This window comes from Marmota marmota, unplaced genomic scaffold (assembly GCF_001458135.2).
Source record: "Marmota marmota marmota unplaced genomic scaffold, marMar, whole genome shotgun sequence".
In the NCBI taxonomy this organism is placed as follows: Eukaryota; Metazoa; Chordata; class Mammalia; order Rodentia; family Sciuridae; genus Marmota; species Marmota marmota.
The window spans coordinates 15901965-15924929 of NW_026000005.1; the positions used below are offsets into that span (position 1 = coordinate 15901965).

General features: G+C 34.1%; 2 protein-coding genes across 5 annotated transcripts in view; one reads left to right on the forward strand and one right to left on the reverse strand.

The window, feature by feature from the left end:
* Dnah7 (dynein axonemal heavy chain 7) overlaps window positions 1–22965 on the reverse strand; it is a 304117-nt gene that overhangs the window by 253010 nt on the left and 28142 nt on the right. For all 4 annotated transcript variants that reach the window (XM_048808207.1, XM_048808205.1, XM_048808204.1 and 1 more), the window contains 3 exons: window positions 22222–22402; window positions 17019–17094; window positions 14362–14487 (listed from right to left, as the gene is read on the reverse strand). In XM_048808207.1, coding sequence (XP_048664164.1) covers window positions 14362–14487; window positions 17019–17094; window positions 22222–22402 — 383 coding nt within the window. The remainder of the gene's footprint in view (window positions 1–14361; window positions 14488–17018; window positions 17095–22221; window positions 22403–22965) is intronic.
* LOC107138560 (hsc70-interacting protein-like) lies at window positions 18615–20495 on the forward strand. The gene has a single exon (XM_048808212.1). It carries the CDS (start codon window positions 18660–18662, stop codon window positions 19743–19745), a length of 1086 nt encoding a protein of 361 aa, XP_048664169.1. The 5' UTR covers window positions 18615–18659; the 3' UTR covers window positions 19746–20495.

Genomic DNA, 22965 nt, shown 5'->3' on the forward strand with positions numbered 1-22965 from the left:
GGGATAGTAGAGGATAGGAAAGGCAGCAGAACACAACAGACACTAGTATGGCAATATGTAAATCAATGGATGTGTAACTGATGTGATTCTGCAATCTGTATATGGGGTAAAAATGGGAGCTCATAACCCACTTGAATCAAAGTGTGAAATATGATATATCAAGAACTATGTAATGTTTTGAACAGCCAACAATAAAAAATTTAAAAAAAAAAGAAAAAAAAAAAAACATCACCTTTGCCAAGCATAGTGGTGCCGCAGTCTGGCTGGGCACAAATCATGAGCCACTCAAGCAGGAACAAACTTTATTTCCGAGCTCCCCAGAACGCCACCCACATGGCCCTTCCAGGGACACCACACACCAACCGGAACTCCCTCCACCATCAACCAATGGAACTCCAAAGTAGTGGGCAGCCGGAGGCGGACAGCAGGGGTCTATATACAACTGAATACACAGCTTAACTTAACCATCATCATCTCAATGGCTCGCTGGTATCACCTCTCAACCACTCCCTTCTGGCAAAATGCCATGCTTCATTCCGACTGGCTGTAGCTCTCAGCATAGTGGCACATAATTCCAGTTACTCAGAAGAAAAAGGCAGGAGAATTACACGTTCAAGGCCAATCTGGGCAATTTAGGGAGTTCCAGACTCAAAATAAAAATTAGAAAATGTCTGGGGATGTCCCTCAGTGGTAGAGTGCTTGTGAAGCATGAATGAGGTCCTGGGTTTTATCCAGTATCAAAAACAGAAACAAAAGCTGGAAAAAAAAAGTGACCACATTTAAGCTGGGCGTGCTGGTATGTGCCTATAATCCTAGCTACAAAGGAGGCTAAGAAAGAAGGATAATGAATTTGAGTGAGGCCAGCCTGGACAAGTTATTAAAACACTAACTCAAAAAAAAAATCACACTTAAATTTTATGTAAAGACTAAAATACTGATTAGTAAACAAAACATATTGCAAACTTTCTCTCACAAGCTACAAATTCATCTCAAATTAAGATGCAGTTAGTACAGGACATTGACAATACATTAGGCATAAACAGGGAACCATTGCCAGAGAAACTTTCTAGTGTGTTATTCTAGACAATTGCACTATTTAATGTTTTCATTGATTTTTTATTGATGCATATTAATTACACAGAATGGCGAGTTTCATTGTGGCATATTTGTACATGTGCATAACATAATTTGATTAGTTTTACTCCCCATTACCACCCCTTATCTTCTCCTTCTGCCTCCAACTTCTGTCCTTTCTGTACCTCAACACTCTCTCTTCTACTTTCATGACATCTTTTATTTTCTTTATCTTTCCCTATTTGAGAGAAAACATATGAAACTTGTTTTTCTGAATCTTATTTATTTCACTTAATATGATGGTCTTCAGATTCATCCATTTTTCCTAACAAATGACATAATCTTGTTCTTTTTTATGGCTGAATAAAACCCATGATAGATAGATAGGTAGGTAGGTAGGTTGGTAGATGGATAAACATTTTATTCATCCATTTTCCTATTGACAGATATGTGGGCTGATTCCATACATGGCTATTGTGAATTGTGCTGAGATAAACAATGATTATACATACATCTCTAAAATATGCTAACTTTAATTCTTTTGGATAAATATCAAGAAATGGTACAAATGGGTCATATGGTAGTTCAATTTGTAGTTTATTGAGGAACATCTATACTGAGTTCCACAGTGACTGTACTAATTTACATTCCTACCAACTGTGTATACGAGTTCCTTTTTCCCTTACATTCGCAACAGCATTCATTGCTATTTGTATTCTTGATTATTGCCATTGACTGATGTGAGATGGAATCACAATGTAGTTTTGATTTGCATTTCTTTAATGGCCAACAATGTTGAACATTTTTATATTTCTATATAAATGCAAATATTGAACATTTTATATATTTATACATGTTGGCCACTTCTACTTTTTTTTGAGAGTGTCTGTTTCATTCATTTGCCCACTTATTTAATGGGTTATTTGTTTTGGGGGGGTTGAGCTTTTTGTTGTTGTATAAAATCTGCATATTAATTCTCCATTGGAAGAATAGATGACAAAAATTTTCTCTCATTATGTGTATTTTAAATAAAATATTTTGAAAATGTAGTACAATATTCCCAACCTTGCAGAACTTGCCTGAACTCTGGCCAGTGAAATTTAAGCAATGTGCTATGTGGAACTTCTATGAAGACTCCCTTCAAGGTTTCTGATGCCATTAGAGCAAGCTGTATATATTTTGCTTCCTTACTGCTTTGTAAAATGAGGAGCACTAGCAGCAAGTACTTGAACCCTTGAAAATGGATGTCATGAAAGAGAAGGAAAATCTCAGGGCCTAGGACCCTAATAGATATTATATCCAGCAAGGATTGACTGTATATCTTTTAAGCTTCTTCTACCTGATAAAATACATGATAAAGTATTTAAGTTACTATTTATTTGTATTTTCCATTATATGCAATAAACTTAACAAAACAATGCAACAGCACAATCTTCTTGGTCAACTATTTGAACATTATTATATTTTAAAACTGTAGCTGTAAATCAGGCTACTGATGTGTGTAGTAGAACAGTACCAAATAAGAAGTAGCTGCTCAGAAGGAGCTCTGGAATTTACTTTGCCTCATAGCCATGAGAAGAAATTTCCTTAGTTCCTTAGTATTTGATTTGAGAAAGAATTCTAGGCATAAGCTCCATCTGTATTGTTTTGAGATTGAAAGGTTTTACAGTACAATTTCCCATGAAATCTCTGGGGATAATATTTCCTATTTTTTTCAGGTAGCTCTATTATTAAGAAGATGCAAAAAAAAAAAATACTACCAGACACTGTTTCTATTTTCTCAGGGAAAAAAAATACAGCACTGTAATAATAGTTTAAACCATTGGTTTAAAACAACAGAAAGGATCAGATAAAAGAATATTATTCACTATGCATTAGCTTGACCTTAGTTGGCATAAAGAAAATGTTTATGTCTTTTTAAAAATTTTATGATAATGAGCCTTCTACCAACTAAAACCTACAGAATGGGAGAAAAATTTTGTCAGTTACTCTTCTAACAGAGAATAAATATTCAGCATAGATAAAGAATTCAAAAAACTTAACACCAAATATAAATAATCCAACAAATGGAATATGATCTTAACATAAATTTTTCAAAAGAAGAAATACAACTGCAAATTGGTGCATCCAATATGGAAAGCAGTATGGAAATTCCTTGGAAACCTGGGAATGGAACCACCATTTGACCCAGCTATCCCTCTCCTCAGACTATACCCAAAAGACTTTAAAAACAGGGACACAGCCACATCAATGTTTATAGCAGCACAATTCACAATAGCTAAATTGTGGAGCTAACCTAGATGCCCTTTAGTAGATGAATGGATTAAAAAAATGTCTCCTATATACACAATGGAATTTTACTTAGCATTAAAAGAAAATAAAATCATGGCATTTGCAGGTAAATGGATGGCACTGGTGAAGATAACGCTAAGTGAAGTTAGCCAGTCCCAATAAAACAAATGCCAAATGTTTTATCTGATATAAGGAGGCTGACTCAGAGAGGGGTAGGGAAGGGGAGCATGGGAGGATTAGATGAATTCTAGAAAGAGAAGAAGGGTGGGAGGGAAAGGAAGGAGGCAGGAGATTAGCAAGGATGGTGGAATGTGATGGACATCATTATCCAAAGTACATGTATGAAGACTCAAATTGGGTGTCAACATACTTTATATACAAACAGATATATGAAAAATTGTGGTATATATGTGTAATAAGAATTGTAATGCAAAAAAATTTAAAAAACAAAAAAGTACATGTATGAAGACATGAATTGGCGTGAACATACTTTATATACAAAGATATGAAAAATTGTGCCCTATATGTGTATTAAGAATTGTAATGCATTCCGCTGTCATGTATTTAAAAAAATAAAATCAATTAAAAAAAGAAATACAAATGGTCAACAAATATGGGGGAAAATGTTCATCGTAAAAGGAATTTTACAAAAAGAATCCCACAAAAATAGAAGAGACCAATAGAGTCAAACAAGGGGTAGAGAGGAAGGAATAAAGGGAGAACATGAAGAAATACTGGGGATGAAATCTGCCAACTTTTGCTATATCCATATATGAGTATGCCATAATGAATCCTGTATTTATATATAGTTATAATGCACTAATTAAAATAATAATGATGATAGAAGGGAGACCAGTAGATTAAAGCAAGGGGATCACGGGCATGGGGGTGAGGAGGGCAGTGAAAAGGAAGGTACAGAGGAATAAGATTGATCAAAATATGTTCTGTGCATGTATGAAAATGGCATAATGAATATGACAATTATGTATAATTATAATGTACCAATAAAGTTAAATTTTAAAAATTCTACATAACAGTCAATGTATATATTTTACATCTGAGTTTTAGTAGTAATTTTATTTGTTTCAGGTAACAGGCACAAAATTAAAGCCTCTAGTATACTAAGAGGTCATAAATTGATAAGAAAAGACAAAGAACTCAAGAGGAAAATAGAAAAAAGATATAAACAGGAAATTCACAATCAAAAATATACAAATAACCCAAAAAAATACAAAAAAATGCTCAAATTCCCTAGTAGCCCAACAAATGCAAACAGAAATAACAATGAAAAACAAATTGATTGATTAAACAAATACTATGGTACACATAGCTAGTGTTTTGGAGAAAGAAATTTTCCTTTCCTATTGACACAAATGTAAAGTATCAAATATTCCTGGAAAGAACTAGCAACATCTACTAAAATGAAAACACAAAAATGCATTGATCCAGCAATCAATCCCACCTTCAGAAATCTATCCCATGGAAAGAAAAAGTACCAATAAATAAGAACATGCACACAAGGCTGTTTCCTAATGCATTGGTCATAATAGGAGAAACTAAAAGCAAAATGAATTATCTTTGAAGGAGGTAAAGATGAGAAAAATGATGATTCATTTATACTATGAAAAATTGTATGTCTTTGAATAAACTGCATCTATACCAGTCTAGTCATAGGGATTTCTGCAAAATACAGTGGTACATGTTTGTATATTTCTGCTAGGTATCTATGTATATGTATGTGGTAATTCGAATGCATGTAGTTATATGAGCATAAAACATTGAAAATATCCACTTAACTGATATCATGCATCTTTTGGTTGGGTTCATAGAAAGAAAGGCAAGCTAAGGAAAAGAAAGGTAGATAAGAATCAAGCAAAATAAAGAAAGACTGTACTTAAGAAGATTGTATGATTACATTTATATATTTATATAAAATTACATATGCATCTGTACAAGAAAATTAGGGAGATGAAGATGATGAATTAGAAGAAGGCTATGCTTTCAGTTGCTCCATGCCTAAGGATTCAAGCAGCAAGAGCACTAATTCTCAATAAGGTGGATGAAAGAAGGAATTCACTGAAACTCAATATCAAACAGGAAGAGTCTCAGAGACTCAGAAATTTGGGTGAACTGAACAAAAACATGAAAGAGTAGATTGGAGCCAATTAGCGGCAACAGAAGTGCTGGTTCACTGCAGAGGGGAAAGTAATACAAACAGAGACACACAGCAGATAAATTTGTGATTAAAAAAAAATCCTGTTAGATTAGAAAAGCAGCCTGAACTTAGCTGATCCAGAGGCTCCACAGAGAACTGGTGTTTGAAAAGTTATGTTTCTCATAACTCCTGGAGAGCCAGGAGCCGTCTTGAGGAGGCTATGCCACAACTTGCTGTAGAAGCTCAAATTGTAGCAAACATTGCCATACTGTCCTAGAAAGCACCTATCTTGACCTACAGTGTACCCAGCAGATGAGTAAATGGACACAGAGAAGATTGTGCCCAAGGGTATTCAAGTCAGAAATGCAAAGGGGAGTGCAACTCACTCTCCCTTTGATTCTGGTGGCTCACAAGACCAGCTGAAGAGGATGAGGAAACTAACTGATCAGGCAGAGTGAATAAGGACTAAACCTGGGAAGACAGTATTCTTGGGCAACAGAGTGTATGAGATCTGTGGAGAATTGACTGTCCTGCCCCAGGAATAGAATTCTAGGAAGGCTCCTGAGATACAGAATCCCAGCAGGTATAGCATCTGTCTTACCCTGGAGGTATGATGTTCTAATCTCTCCAACAAGGATTCTACCCAACAAAGTCCATAAGGACTGATCAAACCTAAGTTCCAACCACTAGAACTTCCCTCTTAGAATTTTTCAGCAGCCCCTTCCTGGGAGAGCACCTATTTGGTCTGTCAAGACAAAAATCCCAATTACAGTACTTCTCATTCTATCTTATACTGGTGGGTAGGAAAACTGAGAGTTATGTCACCAACTTCATCTTTAGGTCATTCAGTGGGTAGCTTGGTGAGCAAAACAAAAGGGATAGGGGTTAACAATCCCTAATCTTTTCCCCAACACTCACTCACTCTCTCCCAGTACATAGCCCAAGAAAAGGAAAGAAAGAAACTCGGCAGTAGAAGTGACCATCCATTTATCAACAATTTTGACCACCTCAGTGAAGACAATTTTTCATTAAGAATCATTGTTCCTAGGGCTGGGGGTGTGGCTCAAGTGGTAGCATGCTCGCCTGGCATGCACGTGGCGCTGGGTTCAATCCTCAGCACCACATAAAAAATAAAATAAAGATGTTGTGTCCACCGAAAACTAAAAAATAAATATTAAAAAAAATCATTGTTCCTATTTCTTTTCCATTTTTATTTTGGCATGTATGTGTTCTTGCTGCACTGATTTGTTTGTGGAGAATATATATGTATTTTCTCTCTCTCTCTCTCTCTCTCTCTCTCTCTCTCTATATATATATATATATATATACACACACACACACACAAACAAACATTTACATACATGTACATATCTTCTTATTTTTAGATTTTTTTTTGGTAATAGTTATTTTCCTTGTCTTTTGAGGGTTTGAGTATTTTGGTCTGTTTATTTTGATTTGGTTTGGTTTTTGCTTGCTTATTTCTTCTGTACAGCCAACTTCTCTTGTTCTCTCCTCTCTCCCTTTACTTTGTTTTTTCTATTTTTTCTCCTTCTTTATAGCTATTACTTGCCACATCTCTTCTGCATTCTCTATTCATGTTTTGAACATTCTAAACTTTCTTTTACCTTCATATCACATTATCTTTTCACTTAATGAACTGAATTTTTACCATCTTTTCTAACTATTTGGTTTATATAACTCCATATCCCACCATTCACATGATTGCAGTTTTTAGTACTGTGGAAGACACAGTAGACAACTACTAATTAACATCAGACCTAGTTCACAGCTATTTATTGTTCTTGCTGTTGGCAATTGCTGACTCCGATGTTCCTGTTTTTGTGGTAATTAGTATTGTTGTTGTAGATGACACAGTAGGCACTGTATCCTTATTTAATGCTGTATACTGTTTGCTTTGGTTGTTGTTATTCTTCATTTCCCCCTTTTCTGTGAGGTACTGGGAATCTACAGGGACACTACAAGTTAACAAGATAGACACATTGCTGCTGAACTAAATGCAGTCAAAAGACAACTCATCTTGATCCACACACAAAATAACCAGTCAAACTTCAGCAATACTTTAATACAAAGAATAGAAGAAAGAAATAAAAATCCCAACTGACAACCAGACCCCAAGGAAGAATAGCTAGGGGGTGCTGTCAAGTCCTACCCATGGATATCCACTACTACAGCAAAAACAGACAAAATCAACACAAAGGCTGTAGAGACTACAACTACAATGGGTCTCAATCTACATGACTCTAGAACACTTTGGTAAAAAAAAAAAAACAAAAAGCCTGTGCCCTAAAAGGTCCCACACATAAGAGTGGAAAAGAAAACCATCCTAGCAGATGAATAAAATTCAATATAGGAAACAAGAAATATGAAAACACAAGGTAACAAAATGTCTCCTAAAATTCATAATTCACCAGCAACTGACTTTAAAGATATTGAAGTAGATGAAATATCAGGTAAAGAATTCAAAATAATGATTATAAAATAATCAGTGAATTCTAACAGAACACAGAAAAACAACTGAGTGAATTAAGGAACACAGTGCAGGATATGAATTTGAAACACAATGAGGAGGTAGAGATGTTGAAAAAGAATATTGTGAAATATTCTTGACAAATATTGTGAAAAAAAGACATTATAAATCAAATAAAATGTTCAATTGAAAGGCTCCCTAAAAGAGTAGACAATGCCAAAGACTGAATCTCAGAGCTGGAAGGCAGTGGCCAGCCTTGAACAGAAAATAAGTAACCATGATCAGAATATACAAGAGTTCTGTGACAACATTAGGATTCCAAATTTAAGAATCACTATAATTGGAGAGAGTTGTAAGATAAAGGCTAATAGCATATATATACTCTTCAGGGAAATAATAACAGAAAATTTTCCAAACCTAGAAAACAAGAGATGGACATCCAGATAGAAGATGCATTCAGAACACCAAACAGACATGATCAAAAAAGAACCTCTCCAAAACACATTATAATTGAAATACCTGATATACAGAAGAAGGATAGAATTTTAAAAGCCTCAAGAGAAAAAATGAAGGTCACATTTAGAGGCAAGCCAATTGGAATTACTTCTGTTTTCTCTGCACAAACTCTAAAATTCAGGGGGGCTTGGAATAATGTGTTAAAAGCCCTGAAAGAAATGAACTATTAACCAAGATTGCTAAATCCAGATAATCTATCCTTCAGAATCCAAGAATAAGTAAAAACCTTCCAATGTAAACAGGAATTAAAAGAATTTACAATTACTGGGCCAGGGTTGTATTTTAGTGGCAGAGCATTTGCCTAGCATGTGCAAGGTACTAGGTTCAATACTTAGCACCACATAAAAATAAATAAAGGCATTCTGTTCATATATAACTACAAAAAATGTTTTTTAAAAAAGAATTTACAACTACTAAGCTAGCACTATGGAAAAAAATTCAAGAAATACTTCAAACAGAACAAATAAAAACAAGTTCACAAATGAATGAATATGATTTTATGAGTTAAGCAAATGGGAAACAGGACCAAATTAAATATTAGAAAAAAATCAAAATGGTAGGAATTAATAAGAACATTTAATATAAGTATTCTCAAGTCTCTAATTATAAGGCATAGGATGGCAGAATAAATTAAAAAAACAAGACCCAACTATATGTGGTTTTCAAGAGACTCACCTTACAGACAAGATGGCCACAGGCTTAAAATTAAAGATGGAAATTGATATAATAGGCAGACTGTAAATAAGCAGGAGTAGCTACTGTCATATCTGACAAACCTGATTTCAAGTCAAAATTATTCAGAAGAGACAAAGAAGGTCACTTCATACTGGTAGAGGGAATAATTCAACAAGACAATATAACAATAGTAAATATTTATGCCCCAAACATTGGTGCACCTCATTATATGAAATAGACACTACTCAAATTAAACATTCAGATAAACCCCAGTACAATAATGTTGGCTGATTTCATCACACATCTCTCACCAATAAAGAGGTTAGCCAGATATAAACTTAGTAAAACTCTTTAGACCTAAAAAAAATTATAAATCAAATGAACTTAAATGACATCTATGGAATATTTCATCCAATAATAACACTTTCTTCTTAGTTGCTCATGAAAACTTTCTCCAAACTAGACCATATTTTAGGTCACAATGAAACTTTTAGCAAAAACAAAACCTGATGTAATTCCTTCATCTTATCTGCTCATAATGGAATTAAAGTAGAAATCAACACCTAAAAACCCTACAAAAACTACATAACTACATAAACATGTAGATTATAGATTGAGTACACTTTTGAATGATGAATGAGTGATCAAAGAAATCAGGGGACACTATAAAGGTCTTTCTAAAAGACCATTTTTTAGCTATGAGTGTCTACATGGGAAAATCAGAAAGATCCCAAATAAAAATATATAATGCTACATCAAAAGGCAAGTTTATTGGTTGATAAACAAAAATAAACAAATTTATTCTTGATAAACAAGAATAAACCAATTCTAAAATCAGTAAAAGGAATAAAATAATTGAGATAAAAGCCAAAATCAATGAAATTGAGAACAAATAAAACCCAATACAATGGATCAATGAAACAAAGAGTTGTTTCTTTGAAAAGAAAAACAAGATTGATAAGACCTTAGCCAAACTAACCAAAAGAAAAAGAAGATTAAAATTAATCATAAAAAAAGGAGAAATCACCACAGACAGTATAGAAATCCAGAGGATCATTAGGAACTATTTTGAAAACTTATATTCCGATAAATTGGAAAACTTAGAAAAAATATGATCTGCTAAAAAAGAGGACATAAAAAACAAACAAATAACTAGCAATGAGATAAAACAATAAAAAAAAACCTTCAACAATAACAAAAAGCCTAGGCCCAGATGGATTCTCAGCTGAATTTTACCAGGCCTTTAAAGAAGATGTACTGCCAATGTTCCTCAAATTCTTTCATAAAATAGAAAGGGATGGAACACTTGTAAATTCATTCTATGAAGCCAGTATTACCCTCATACCAAAACCAGATAAGAAAACATTCAAGGAAAGATAACTATAGACTAATATCACTGATGAAACTAGATGCAAACCCCTTAATAAAATATTAACAAATCGTATTCAACAAGGTATTTTAAGAAGATTGTATGTCATGAGAGTTTTACTCAGCTTTTTTACTGCTCACACCCAAAGACCTGACAAGAACAATGAGAGAAAGAAAAAAGTTTATTTTGGGGATTATGGTTTCAGAGGTCTTCGTCTATAGATGGCTGACTCCACTGCTCCTGGCATCATACAGGAAGAGTGTGGTGGAGGAAAGTGGCTCAGGACATCACACCAGGAAGCAGACAGAAAGTTTCACTACACTCATCAAGGACAAAATTTTACTCCAAAGGCATGCTCCCAGGAACCCACCTCCTTTAGCAACACCCTATCTGCCTACAGTTACCACCCAGTTAATCCCTATCAGGAGATTTTTATATTGATTAAGTTAAGACTCTCTTAACCCATTCATTTCACTTCTAAACTTTCTTGCCTTGTCTCACACATGAGCTTTTGGGGGGACACCTAATATCTACACCATAACAATGACCAAGTTTGTTTTTATCTCGGGGATGTAAGAATAGTTTAACATATACAAATTAATAAATGTAATTCGCCACAAATATAGAATCTGAAACAAGATACAAATGTCTACTCTCACCACTCCTATTCAATATAGTACTAGAGATTCTAGTCAGAGAAATGAGGGAAGAAAAGGCAATAACAGGAATAAAAACAAAAAAAATGGATGAAGTCACATTATCACTGTTTGCAGATAACATGATCCTATACTTAGAAGATACAAAAATCTCTACCAGAAGGCTACTAGAGCAAATAAACAAATCCAGCAAAGATGCAGGTTATAAAATCAGCATACAAAAATCAATACCTTTCTTATAAACCAATAATGAATCTAGTGAGAAAGAAGTCATGAAAACAATTCCATTCACAATAGCCAAAAAACAACAACTCTAGGAATAAATCTATCCAGAGAGATGAAAGGCCTCTACAAATAAAAAAGAATTGAAGAAAACACAAGAAGATTTTAAGACTTTCCACATTTATGCATAGGGAGAATAATATTGTTAAAATGGCTATACTACCAAAAGCAATATACAGATTCAAAGCAATCTCCATCAAAATACCAATGATATTCTTCCCAGAACCAGAAAAAGTCCTAAAACGCATGTGGAAAAACAAAAGACCCATAATAGCCAAAACAATTCTAAGCCAAAAAAGCAATGCTGAAAGTCAACTCACAATGGATAAAGACTTAAGAATTAGGTCAGAAACTATAAAACTCCTAGAAAAAAAATGCATATGTGCAGGCAATGACTTTCTTTATAGGACCCCTAAAGCTCAAGAAATAATGCCAAGAGTTAATAAATGGGATGGCATCAAATTAAAAAGTTTTTGCACACAAAGGAAACAATTAAGATTGTGATGAGACAACCTACAGAATGGGAGGAAATCTTTGCTAACTGCTCTTCTGAAAGAAAATTAAAATCCTGAATATATAAAGAACACAAAACACTTAACACAAAAATAATCCAATTAATAAATGGGCAAATGAACTAAACAGATACTTCTCAAAAGAAAAAATACAATTGGCCAACAAATATATGAAAAAAATGTTCATCATTAGCAATTAGAGAAATGCAAATCAAAACTATACTGAGATTTCATCTCACTCCAGTTAAAATGGCATCCATCAAAAGTACAAACAATAAATACTAGAGAAGATATGGAGAAAAATTAACACTTTTACACTATTGGAGAGACTGTAAATTAGTACAACCACTATGGAAATCCGTATGGAGCTTCCTCAAAAGACTAGGAATGAAACTACCATATGACCCAGCTATACCATTCCTCGGTATTTATCCTAAAGAATTAAAATCAGCATACTATAGTGACACATACATATCCATGTTTTAACAGCACAATTCACAATAGCAAAACTATGGAACTAGCCTGGGTGCCCACCAATAAGTGAATGGATAAAGAAAATGTGGTATATATACACAATGGAGTTTTATTCAGCCATAAAGAAGAATGAAGTTATATAATTTGGAGGAATATGAATGGAACTTGAGAACATTATATAAGTGAAATAAGCCAAATTCAAAGTCAAGGTTGTGTGTTTTCCTTTAGATGTAGGAGCTAAAGAAAAAAAGGAAAAGAAAGGTGGGGAGGGAAACATGAAAATTGAAAGGATATCAATAGAGTAGAAAAGGAACCCAGGGGAGGGAGGAGGAAAAGGGAGAGGAGTAATACTGGGGAATAATATTGGCCAAATCATATTGCTATATTGTGTGCATGTATGAATATTTAACAATGAATCCCACTATTATATACAACTATAATAAACCACTTTAAAATACGAAAAAAGAAATTAAATTTAAAATTTGTTAAAGGAAGAAAGGAAAAGAGAGATGGAGTAAGAAAAGAAAGGGGCCTTAGACACCATGAACTCAACAAGCAATCATTTTATATGTGGAAAAATTGAAGCCTAGGGAGAACCAGTCTGTGCTGATAGAGACATAGCTGGGCAAGCTGGAATGGGGGTTAGGTGCTTCATGTGCCCTTAGAATCTGATATTAGAAGTTCAGAGAAGTTAGTTGGCCAGGCCCCAGAGGGTATGTACAGAGGGTTTCCAAGGCCAGGGACACCGCCTGTGCTTCTGTTAACACACATATACTTAGTGTAGTTCTAAAGGAAGTGTATTTCCCTTGGCTGTTCTATAGGAGGCAGAATAACATACTCATTTATTGTGCCCCTATGCAATAAAACCCTGAAAACTCTGGAGAGCAGGTTACATGTAAGCAAGCAGGGCCTGTGGTTGGGGTGGTGAGGATAGGCTTGCCAGACCACCCTTGTACTCCAGCTTTGGACACTAGGGTGCCATCTCATCTATCATAAGGGTAGGGGCAGATACAGGTTTTGGAAAACCTGAAGAGATGTCCTTTTTAAGAAAAATAATATAAATCTACATTTGTTTTTGCAAATTTTAAAAATATACATGCATGTGAGTATATTACCAGAATGCTTCCCAGGTCCTTGGAAGGGGACTGAAATGCAAGGGACAGTGAAGCTAAAGGTCCAGCATAGCATGTTGAACCCTTCTCTTTACCCTAAGAGGCCAAGTTCTTTTTCTCCACCAGCAACTACCAACCAAGCTTCACATTCAGCTGCCAAACACTTTGCGTCACACAGCCAAAACAAGAGCTGGGAGACAGGCCATGATTCCCAGCAGTCATCCTGGACTTTACCTCACATCACTCACTTGGGCAATAGTCACCAGGTTACCACATGCCTTAAAGGATTGTAAAGACTAAAGTTCTGTGTAATTTAAACAAAGTATGATAATTCAGCCTCTTATCTGTAATTATCCTTAAAGTACTTGCGGTATTCAACTGAGGAAGAAGGGCAGAACTGGGTTAGAAATAAAAGGCAATACTCACTCTATGTATATCTATATTGTGTACTTAAAACCAGGTTTGAATACTTTGAATATTTACCTTGTATTTTTAATTCATGTTTTAATTTGCAGTTAAACTAATAATAGAAATAATTAAGATGTGATACAGGGTTGGGGTTGTGGCTCAGTAGTAGAGCACTAGCCTAGAACATGGGAGGCCCTGGGTTCGATCCTTAGCACCACATAAAAATAAATAAAATAAAGGTATTGTGTCTAACTACAACTAAAAAATAAATATTTTAAAAAAGATGTGATACAAATAACTTTTATCTCTCTTTTAAAAACCTCAATAAATCCAGAAATAAATACTCACTTAAAAGTACTGTGCCACAAATCTAGCACAGCCAGCATCGTGGGATTCATTGCATTCAAGTGATCCCTAATATAACTACTTGCAGCTAAAAAAGATGTTCTCCAAGGTTTTGGCAGAATTTCCATCCTGAAAACAAAGAAAAAATATTTAATTACTTATTTTTAATAATCAAGAGAAAGTATTGGGCTAGAGTATAGCTCAGTGATAGAGTGATTGCCTAATATTCATAAGACCCTGAGTTCAATCCCCAACACAGCAAAAAAAAAAAAAAAAAGGAAGAAAGAAAAGAAAAAGAAAGGAAGAAAGGAATAAAGAAAGAAAAGAAGTATGTTTACAATAAATGCAAATTTTTAGCAATAATTATTTGCTTTTAATAAAAATGTCACGTAATAAATAATACAATATTCAACTATTTTTAAAAATATATACAGGATATACTCTATATGGCTTAGTATAATTTCATTATAATAATGATTATCCAACTAAATTTTAATCTTTAGCACATAAATTAATTTTTGTCTGTAAATACTTGATCTGATTGAGTCTACAAATAACTTACAATGATATCTTTGTAGCCAGATATCTTTCATATGTGAAAAAACTCTGTTAATTTTAGGGTATACAACATTTGGATTTTGCCTTTATTTTTAAAATATTTTAAGGACACAGTCCAACTTGCCTGTGGAAATTCCCTTGAACATTATCATCTGTTAACGTGTAAAGAACATTTTCAAATCACAGATATCCTTTAACATTCTTAACTGAAGACCCATTTGTTCTGTAACTTCAATGATTTAAATAATCATCCTTTAAATATTAAATATATGCCATCTTTATCTTTCAGAATACAGATGGTTCCCAACTTACAACAGTTGGACTTAGGATTTTTCAGCTTTATGATGGTGCAAAAGCAATACACATTCAGTAGAATATGGACTTTGAATTTTGAATTTTTCCAGGATTGGCAATATGCCGCAGTGATAATAGTTCTCATGATATTGGGCAGTAGCAGGGCACTGCAGCTTACAGCTAGCCATGCAATGAGGAAGGTAAACTGTGGAACACAGCAGACTATGTTGGTAAGCTATGATGTTCAATAGGTAGGCATATTAAATGTGTTTTCATCTTACAGTATTTTCAAGCCTCTGTATATTTCAATATCCATTTTTTACTATAATGTTTTATTCTCACGGATTTTAAACAGTTTGTCCTGTTTTGCTCCATAGTAAGATTAATTTAGCTTTTCAGGTGTGATTGCAATACCTCCGATATAATTATGAAGGATAATTCTTGTCTTTCCCCAGGAGAACAGATGTTCTCCACAGAAAATAAGTGGCTACTTGATGTTTTCTTCTTTTTTTTCCTTTTTCTTTTCTTTCTTTTTTTGGGGGAACATTTTTAATTAAAAAAAAAAGAAAGTAAAACTGAATTGCTTCTTAATTATATAAGTCCCATTCTTCAAACTATTTAAGAGATTTATTCCTAAATGTCAATTAGTTTTAAGGGAAAATATACAGCAAGTGAATTTTCCCATTATATGGTCTATAATTTAATCCATGTACTAAATTAAGACATAATATATATGTATATTTTCTTTTTTTAATTTTTTGAGTTTTTAATTGATTTTTTATAAAAATAAATGACAGTGGAATGCATTATAATTATTATTACACATATACAGCACAATTTTTTATATCTCTGGTTGTATACAAAGTATGTTGACACCAATTCATGTCTTCATACATGCACTTTGGATAATGATGTCCATCACATTCCACCATCCTTGCTAATCCTTGCCCCCTCCCTATCCTTCCCACTCCACTGCCCTATCTAGACTTCATCTATTCCTCCTATGCTCCCCCTCCCTACCCCACTATGAGTCAGCCTCCTTATATCAGAGAAAACTTTTGGCATTTGTTTTGGGGGGATTGGCTAACTTCACTTAGCATTATCTTCTCCAATGCCATCATTTACCTGCAAATGCCATGATTTTATTCTCTTTTAATGATGAGTAATATTCCATTGTGTATATATGCCACATTTTTTTTTATCCATTCATCCACTGAAGAGCATCTAGATTGGCTCCACAGTTTAGCTATTGTGAATTGTGCTGCTATAAACATTGATGTGGCTGTGCCCCAGTAATATGCTGTTTTTAAGTCTTTTGGGTATAGTCTGAGGAGAGGGATAGCTGGGTCAAATGGTGGTTCCATTCCCAGATTTCCAAGGAATCTCCATACTGCTTTCCATATTTATGCATATTTTCTACAGGTTCCCAAATGTGTTTTTATGAAAGTTATCATCAAGCTTTGATACCCCACCACATCTGAAGCCTTTCACTACTTGCTATGGAGACACAAAGACATTTCAGGTTCTCTCCACCATCTAAGTGTACATCTGTCCCTGTGATTAATCATCTGTCCATCTATTCACCAATTTGTAAATGTAACATACTATAGTTTAAATACATCAATAAAGATCATAATAAAAATTAGTTGAATATACGAAATATATACATACACATATGTAATTATCTAATGCATATGTTTAGATATAAATTATAAACATGTGTATGAGAAAACATGGCATGTAAATATATTATATAAACATAAACAGTCACATAAAATCAATATTCTTAGAGAAACTCGACCACTTACTCAGCACGATGGGGTGGAAGTTCAATTGTCTTTTTATCATCTTCTTTTTCTCTAGGGTCTTTTAAAACAAAATCAACTAAAAGAAAATTGTAAAGTTTTTATAAATAACCTTATATTAATTATGCATTTACAAAACTAATTAAAAGCAATTATAAAACTAATTCTATTAAAATTAATCAATTAAATTAAAGTTTTTAATAATAAACAATCTTTGTACTTATGAAGAAAATTTTTATAACTTATGATTACAATCAGATTTGCATCTTTGAGAATATCTGTTCTCTTTCTTAGCAATGTGTCCCTGTTCTTTCATTTGAAAATGATAATTGTTTTTAATATTACATTGTCCTTTATAGCTTTTTCACCAAAAGTATTCTTATTGAATTGAAGCTCATCAAAACAGAGTAGTTTTCTTTCACTGTAGAAAGGAACATATCAACTTTTTAAAATTTATCTTTTTAGTTTATTTTATTTATACATGGTACTGAGAATCAAACCCAGTGCCTCACACATGCTAGGCAAGCACTCTACCACTGAGCCACAACTTGTTCTTTTGTTCAGTTCAAACTTGTTGTCTTTTAAGTAGCATAATCGCGTAAAACTATCTTATTATAAAATCAGTCAAATAAGCTTAAAATCAGTCAAATAAGCTACTTCTGCTTTTGTTTTCAGTGGTCTTTAAATCACAAATACCAATTCTCTTGCCTGTCTTTCAAGAATCTATTTATAAAATGCAAATATGTCATTACCACCTTGCTTAAAATTCTTCAGAGCCTGTTCATGACCTTCAGTTGCTTTAAAAAGAAACATAAGACCTTCAGATAGTGTCCCCTTCCCAAAACACATGCTATACTTTGGTCACCAAAACTGCCATAGCTTGTACTATTTCCTAAGACAAACATGTTCTCGAGAACACACCCCTTATCCTTCAAGATTCAGTTCAGGGGCCTCCAGAGTCCTTTCTAACAAGTTGGGGTAATATCTTCTCCCTTACGTCCTCTGTCTGAATTCTTATTGCACTTACTACTGTGCTTTATAGTTCAGTGATTTGTTCATCTCCCTCATTATACTATTTGGCTCTTTATATTACCAAGATATTCAACCCCTCATTATACTATTTGGCTCTTTATATTACCAAGATAATCAATAAAAATCAAATGCAATGAATGATCTGGGACCACTTTTGAGAAGTGTTCAGGGAAGTGTTCCCAGGTCACCCCAAAGTGTTGTGATGTCTCCAACTTTGAACAGAGCATCAGTTATACCAGTTTTATTACTGCAACCAACTGGGGAACCTTTTTTAGAAGTATGGATTCCAAGGTCCCATCTCCAAGCATTTTAATTCAGGTTGGACCAGAAATGTGTACTTCAAAAATGACTCTTAAGATGTTCAGACTTAGGGTTAATCTATTGGTGTATACCATGAGTCAATGATTCTTTTTTATGTAAAGGACCAGACTATAAATATTTCCAACTCTGTGGGCCTCAAGGTCTCTGTTACAACTACTCAACTACTCAACTCTGCTCTCATAGCTCAAAAGCAAACACAATGTGAAAATAAATGGCTTCTGCGCGGTCACGCTGAGCCAGCGCCCTGGCCTGGGAACGGGCCCAGCCGCCTCCGCCTGCCTCTCCTCGACCATGGATCCCCGCAAAGTGAGCGAGCTTAGGGCCTTCGTGAAAATGTGTAAGCAGGATCCGAGCGTCCTGCACACCGAGGAGATGCGCTTCCTGAGAGAGTGGGTGGAGAGCATGGTGGGTAAAGTACCACCTGCTACTCATAAACCTAAATCAGAAGAAAATACCAAGGAAGAAAAAACAGATAGCAAGAAGTCGGAAGAAAACATTAAGAGAGATGAGCCATCAAGTGAGGAAAGTGATCTAGAAATTGATAATGAAGGTGTAATTGAACCAGACACTGATGCTCCTCAAGAAATGGGAGATGAAAATGCGGAGATAACCGAGGAGATGATGGATCAAGCAAATGAAAAGAAAGGGGCTGCCATTGAAGCCCTGAATGATGGTGAACTACAGAAAGCCATTGACTTGTTCACAGATGCTATCAAGCTAAATCCTCGCTTGGCCATTCTGTATGCCAAGAGAGCCAGTGTCTTCATCAAATTACAGAAGCCAAATGCTGCCATTCGAGACTGTGACAGAGCCATTGAAATAAATCCTGATTCAGCTCAGCCTTACAAGTGGCGAGGGAAAGCCCACAGACTTTTGGGCCACTGGGAAGAAGCAGCCCATGATCTTGCTCTTGCCTGTAAACTGGATGATGATGATGATGCTAGTGCAATGCTGAAAGAAGTTCAACCACGGGCCCAGAAAATTGCTGAACATCGGAGAAAATATGAGCGAAAACGTGAAGAGCGAGAGATCAAAGAAAGAATAGAAAGAGTTAAGAAGGCTCGAGAAGAACATGAGAGAGCCCAGAGGGAGGAAGAAGCCAGAGGACAAGCAGGAGCTCAGTTTGGCTCTTTTCCAGGTGGCTTTCCTGGAGGAATGCCTGGAATGGGAGGGGGCATGCCTGGAATGGCAGGAATGCCTGGGCTCAATGAAATTCTTAGTGATCCGGAGGTTCTTGCAGCCATGCAGGATCCAGAAGTTATGGTGGCCTTCCAGGATGTGGCCCAGAACCCAGCAAATATGTCAAAATATCAAAGCAACCCAAAGGTTATGAATCTCATCAGTAAATTGTCAGCCAAATTTGGAGGTCAAGCGTAATGCCCACCTGACAAAACCCTTACTGAAGGAAAAGCAACCTAGATCACTTAATGGCTGTCGCAATAATACAAACCAGTGTACCTCTGACCTCATCAGGAGAGCTGGGGTGCTTTGAAGATAATCCCTACCCCTCTGCAGCAAATCCAGTTGAAGCATTTTACAATGGTTTGCCATTAGGGTGTTCATTCAGATAATGTTTTCCTACTAGGAATTACAAACTTAAAACACTTTTTAAACCTTAAAAATATTTAAAACTCAAGGGGGTGTTATTTCCTACATTTTTATTTACTAATCATTTAGGATTTTTTCTTTGATATTGGGCAAGGCAGATACTAAGTATGGAAAATACATAGCTGTAACGTGAGTGAAATAAAGACTTACTAGTGGGAAGTAAATAAATCTCATTTACATAGATAAAAGTTTCAGTTGAATATATGGTTACTGAGACTGAGGCATTTTGATTTGTCATTTAAAAATATTTTTTAAATGATTAATTTCAATAAAACTATTGGGACCACCAGTATTTCACTCTAACCTGGGTAGGGACTGGAAGTATTTGGTAAGGCAGCAGCAGTCTTACTATTTTATATGACATGTGCCCTTATGCAGGTTGCATTTAAATCTTACACTGTGTTGAAGAGGTGATTTTTTTTGTTTTTTTTGTTATGCTGCAATGGAGTTGGATTACTTAGCTCTGTTTTTGTTCAATATATCAAATAAATGTTTCATATTATTTCCACCATGGGGAAATAAGGGAGTAGTTTTCTTTTTATATTCTATGTTTAAAATTTACCTTTCCTCATCAGAAAATGACCAACTATGTCTGCTTTCTGCTTCTTGTATTTCCCTCCTTCTTGAACTAAAGATAATCTTTTCTCACTAGTATCATCACTGCTATCATACCATAATTGTGCAAAGCATATATAATGCTGGGGTTAATTTAATATGTAATACATATCCTAGCTGTGGAATAATACCCATAAGAGCTGTAGTTCTTTCTTAGCCATGAGATTGCTTATTTAAATGTTATTAGACTTCCACTCTGGCAAAATCTTGTGATGTCAAAAAACATTGGAAGGAAGGATTCCTTTTAGTGTTTGGTGTTCTATTTAGGAAGTACCTATTGATCTTTGTATTTTGAAGAGTATATGGTTTGAGTTATTGGTAACCATACAAGGAATTAACTGCTTGATCTAACATGAATTATAAAATAGATGAAAGCCTGGTTATTCACTATGGAGTTCTTGGCACCATGAAGATTCATTATTGTATTCAGCTCTTCCTTAAATACTGCAACCATACCCCCACCTCTTTTTCCCTTTTGTCCCTGCAAAGATAAAGGAAATGATAAATTCCTTGGTACATTTATAAAGTAGTACATTTCTAATATATTTATACAGGTTCTAACTCTTTACATGAGTAAACAGAACTGCATCTGTTACAAAAATGAGAAAAAGTCGTATGCTAATGGAGCATGCTTTTAATACCCTTGGAAAAAAACACCATTTATACTTGGATTTGGGCTTGCCGGTGTTCTTTTTTGTTGTTGTTGTTGTTCATGTATGTTCTCAAAATCTCATGTGTGCTGTGCTTAATTCAAGAAGAACAGTTTTTCTTGGATTCCTGATTTGATTGACTTAATTATACATGACCTAACTATACTCAAATATTACGAATATAAATGGGTAAAAGTAAATTACTCTTCTGAAAATGTGTCCTGTGCTTTTAGACTTTAAGTTCCACAAATACAACAGATAGTCTTCATTTTCTTAGAGACCCAGTATCATTTCTAAAAACGAGAAATGTTCCTTTTTTCTGCTAATGATGCTGTGAGAAGGAAAAGAAAGTTTTCTGCTTAAAAATATATAGTTATTGGATATTTCTAGCTATGTTAAAAATAAAATATGGTTTCAAACTGGGAAAAAAAAGAAAATAAATGAATGTGGCTGTGTTTTAATAAAACTTGATTTATAAATGCAGGCAATGGCCAGACATGGCCTCTGGGCCCTTGCTTTCCAATTTTTGGTCCATAGCAATAATATTAATGTTCATTATTAATGTTTAAATTTTTAGGTTATTATTCATATATGTATGTCTATCTCTTACACATATATCAAGAGATCCTTGAAGGAAGGAACCATTTTGAAGAGAGAGACTATCTCCTTAGGTGTCCAATGCCTTGCATAAATTAGATACTCAATAAATATTTTGAGGGATTGAAATTAAGGTTTTATAATTTTATTCAGTGATATCCTTTATTGAGAGTATGCATTACTACAAACAGAAAGACTAATTTTTAAAATTGCTTGTTGGAATTCATTATAAAAGTTGCCTAAGATTTTATGTAACAACAATATAGGAAACAACATATTTAATATAGTAAATAATTTCAATTGTAAGTGTTAAACTTCAATTAAAAATTATCTTTAATGTAATACATATTCAAATTAGAAAGCAAAGAGTAATCCCAATTTACCTATGGATTTCTTTACACTAAGAAGATAATCTTCTCTCATTTCATCGGATAATGCTGTTATACTGTCAGTGAGAACTTTCAGATGTTGTGGGACTAAATTCAATACATGTTCTAACCAAGAATCTTCCATTGGTGCTACGTGGTCCGTATCAATTCCATGGTGAATATAATAGTAATATCTCTACAAAGAGGAGAGAGGGAAAACACAGGTGGTATTATAAAAAAAGAACAATGTTTGTCAAAATGCAAAACCATTGAGAAAAATTCAAGTTTTAGAAGAACTAAGTTTTTATAAATTATAAAGAAGTATTTTGTGTAATTCATGGAAGCATTATTTGAGTTCTCTTAAATTCAAAATACATGTGCTATTTCATGAAAATTAAAGCTCTTATTTTAATTCACAAATATACTATTAATCACCACATTATATTACCAAATATATGATGCACTTAAAGTCTATGCTAAATTAGAGTTTAGTGCTTCATAAATGTTTTAAAATGTTAAATTTTGTCCTGTTATTATTGATAATCAAAAGTAGATATTAAAAGCTGCAAGCAAATCAGTATCCCTACATAGTAATTCCAAAAATATTATACAATAGGATTTAGAAAATTTCTAATTGACCTATTAATAATCTATATTATAATTTCAGAACTTCTATTATATGTGTTCATAAAATATTTATTTAAAAACTTGGGGTTATTTCTCTAAAAATGGAATTAAACTTTAATATATTTTCACAAG

Coding starts and splice junctions, on each gene's coding strand:
- LOC107138560 (XM_048808212.1), top strand. CDS start 18,660: ATGGATCCCCGCAAAGTGAGCGAGCTTAGGGCCTTCGTGAAAATGTGT.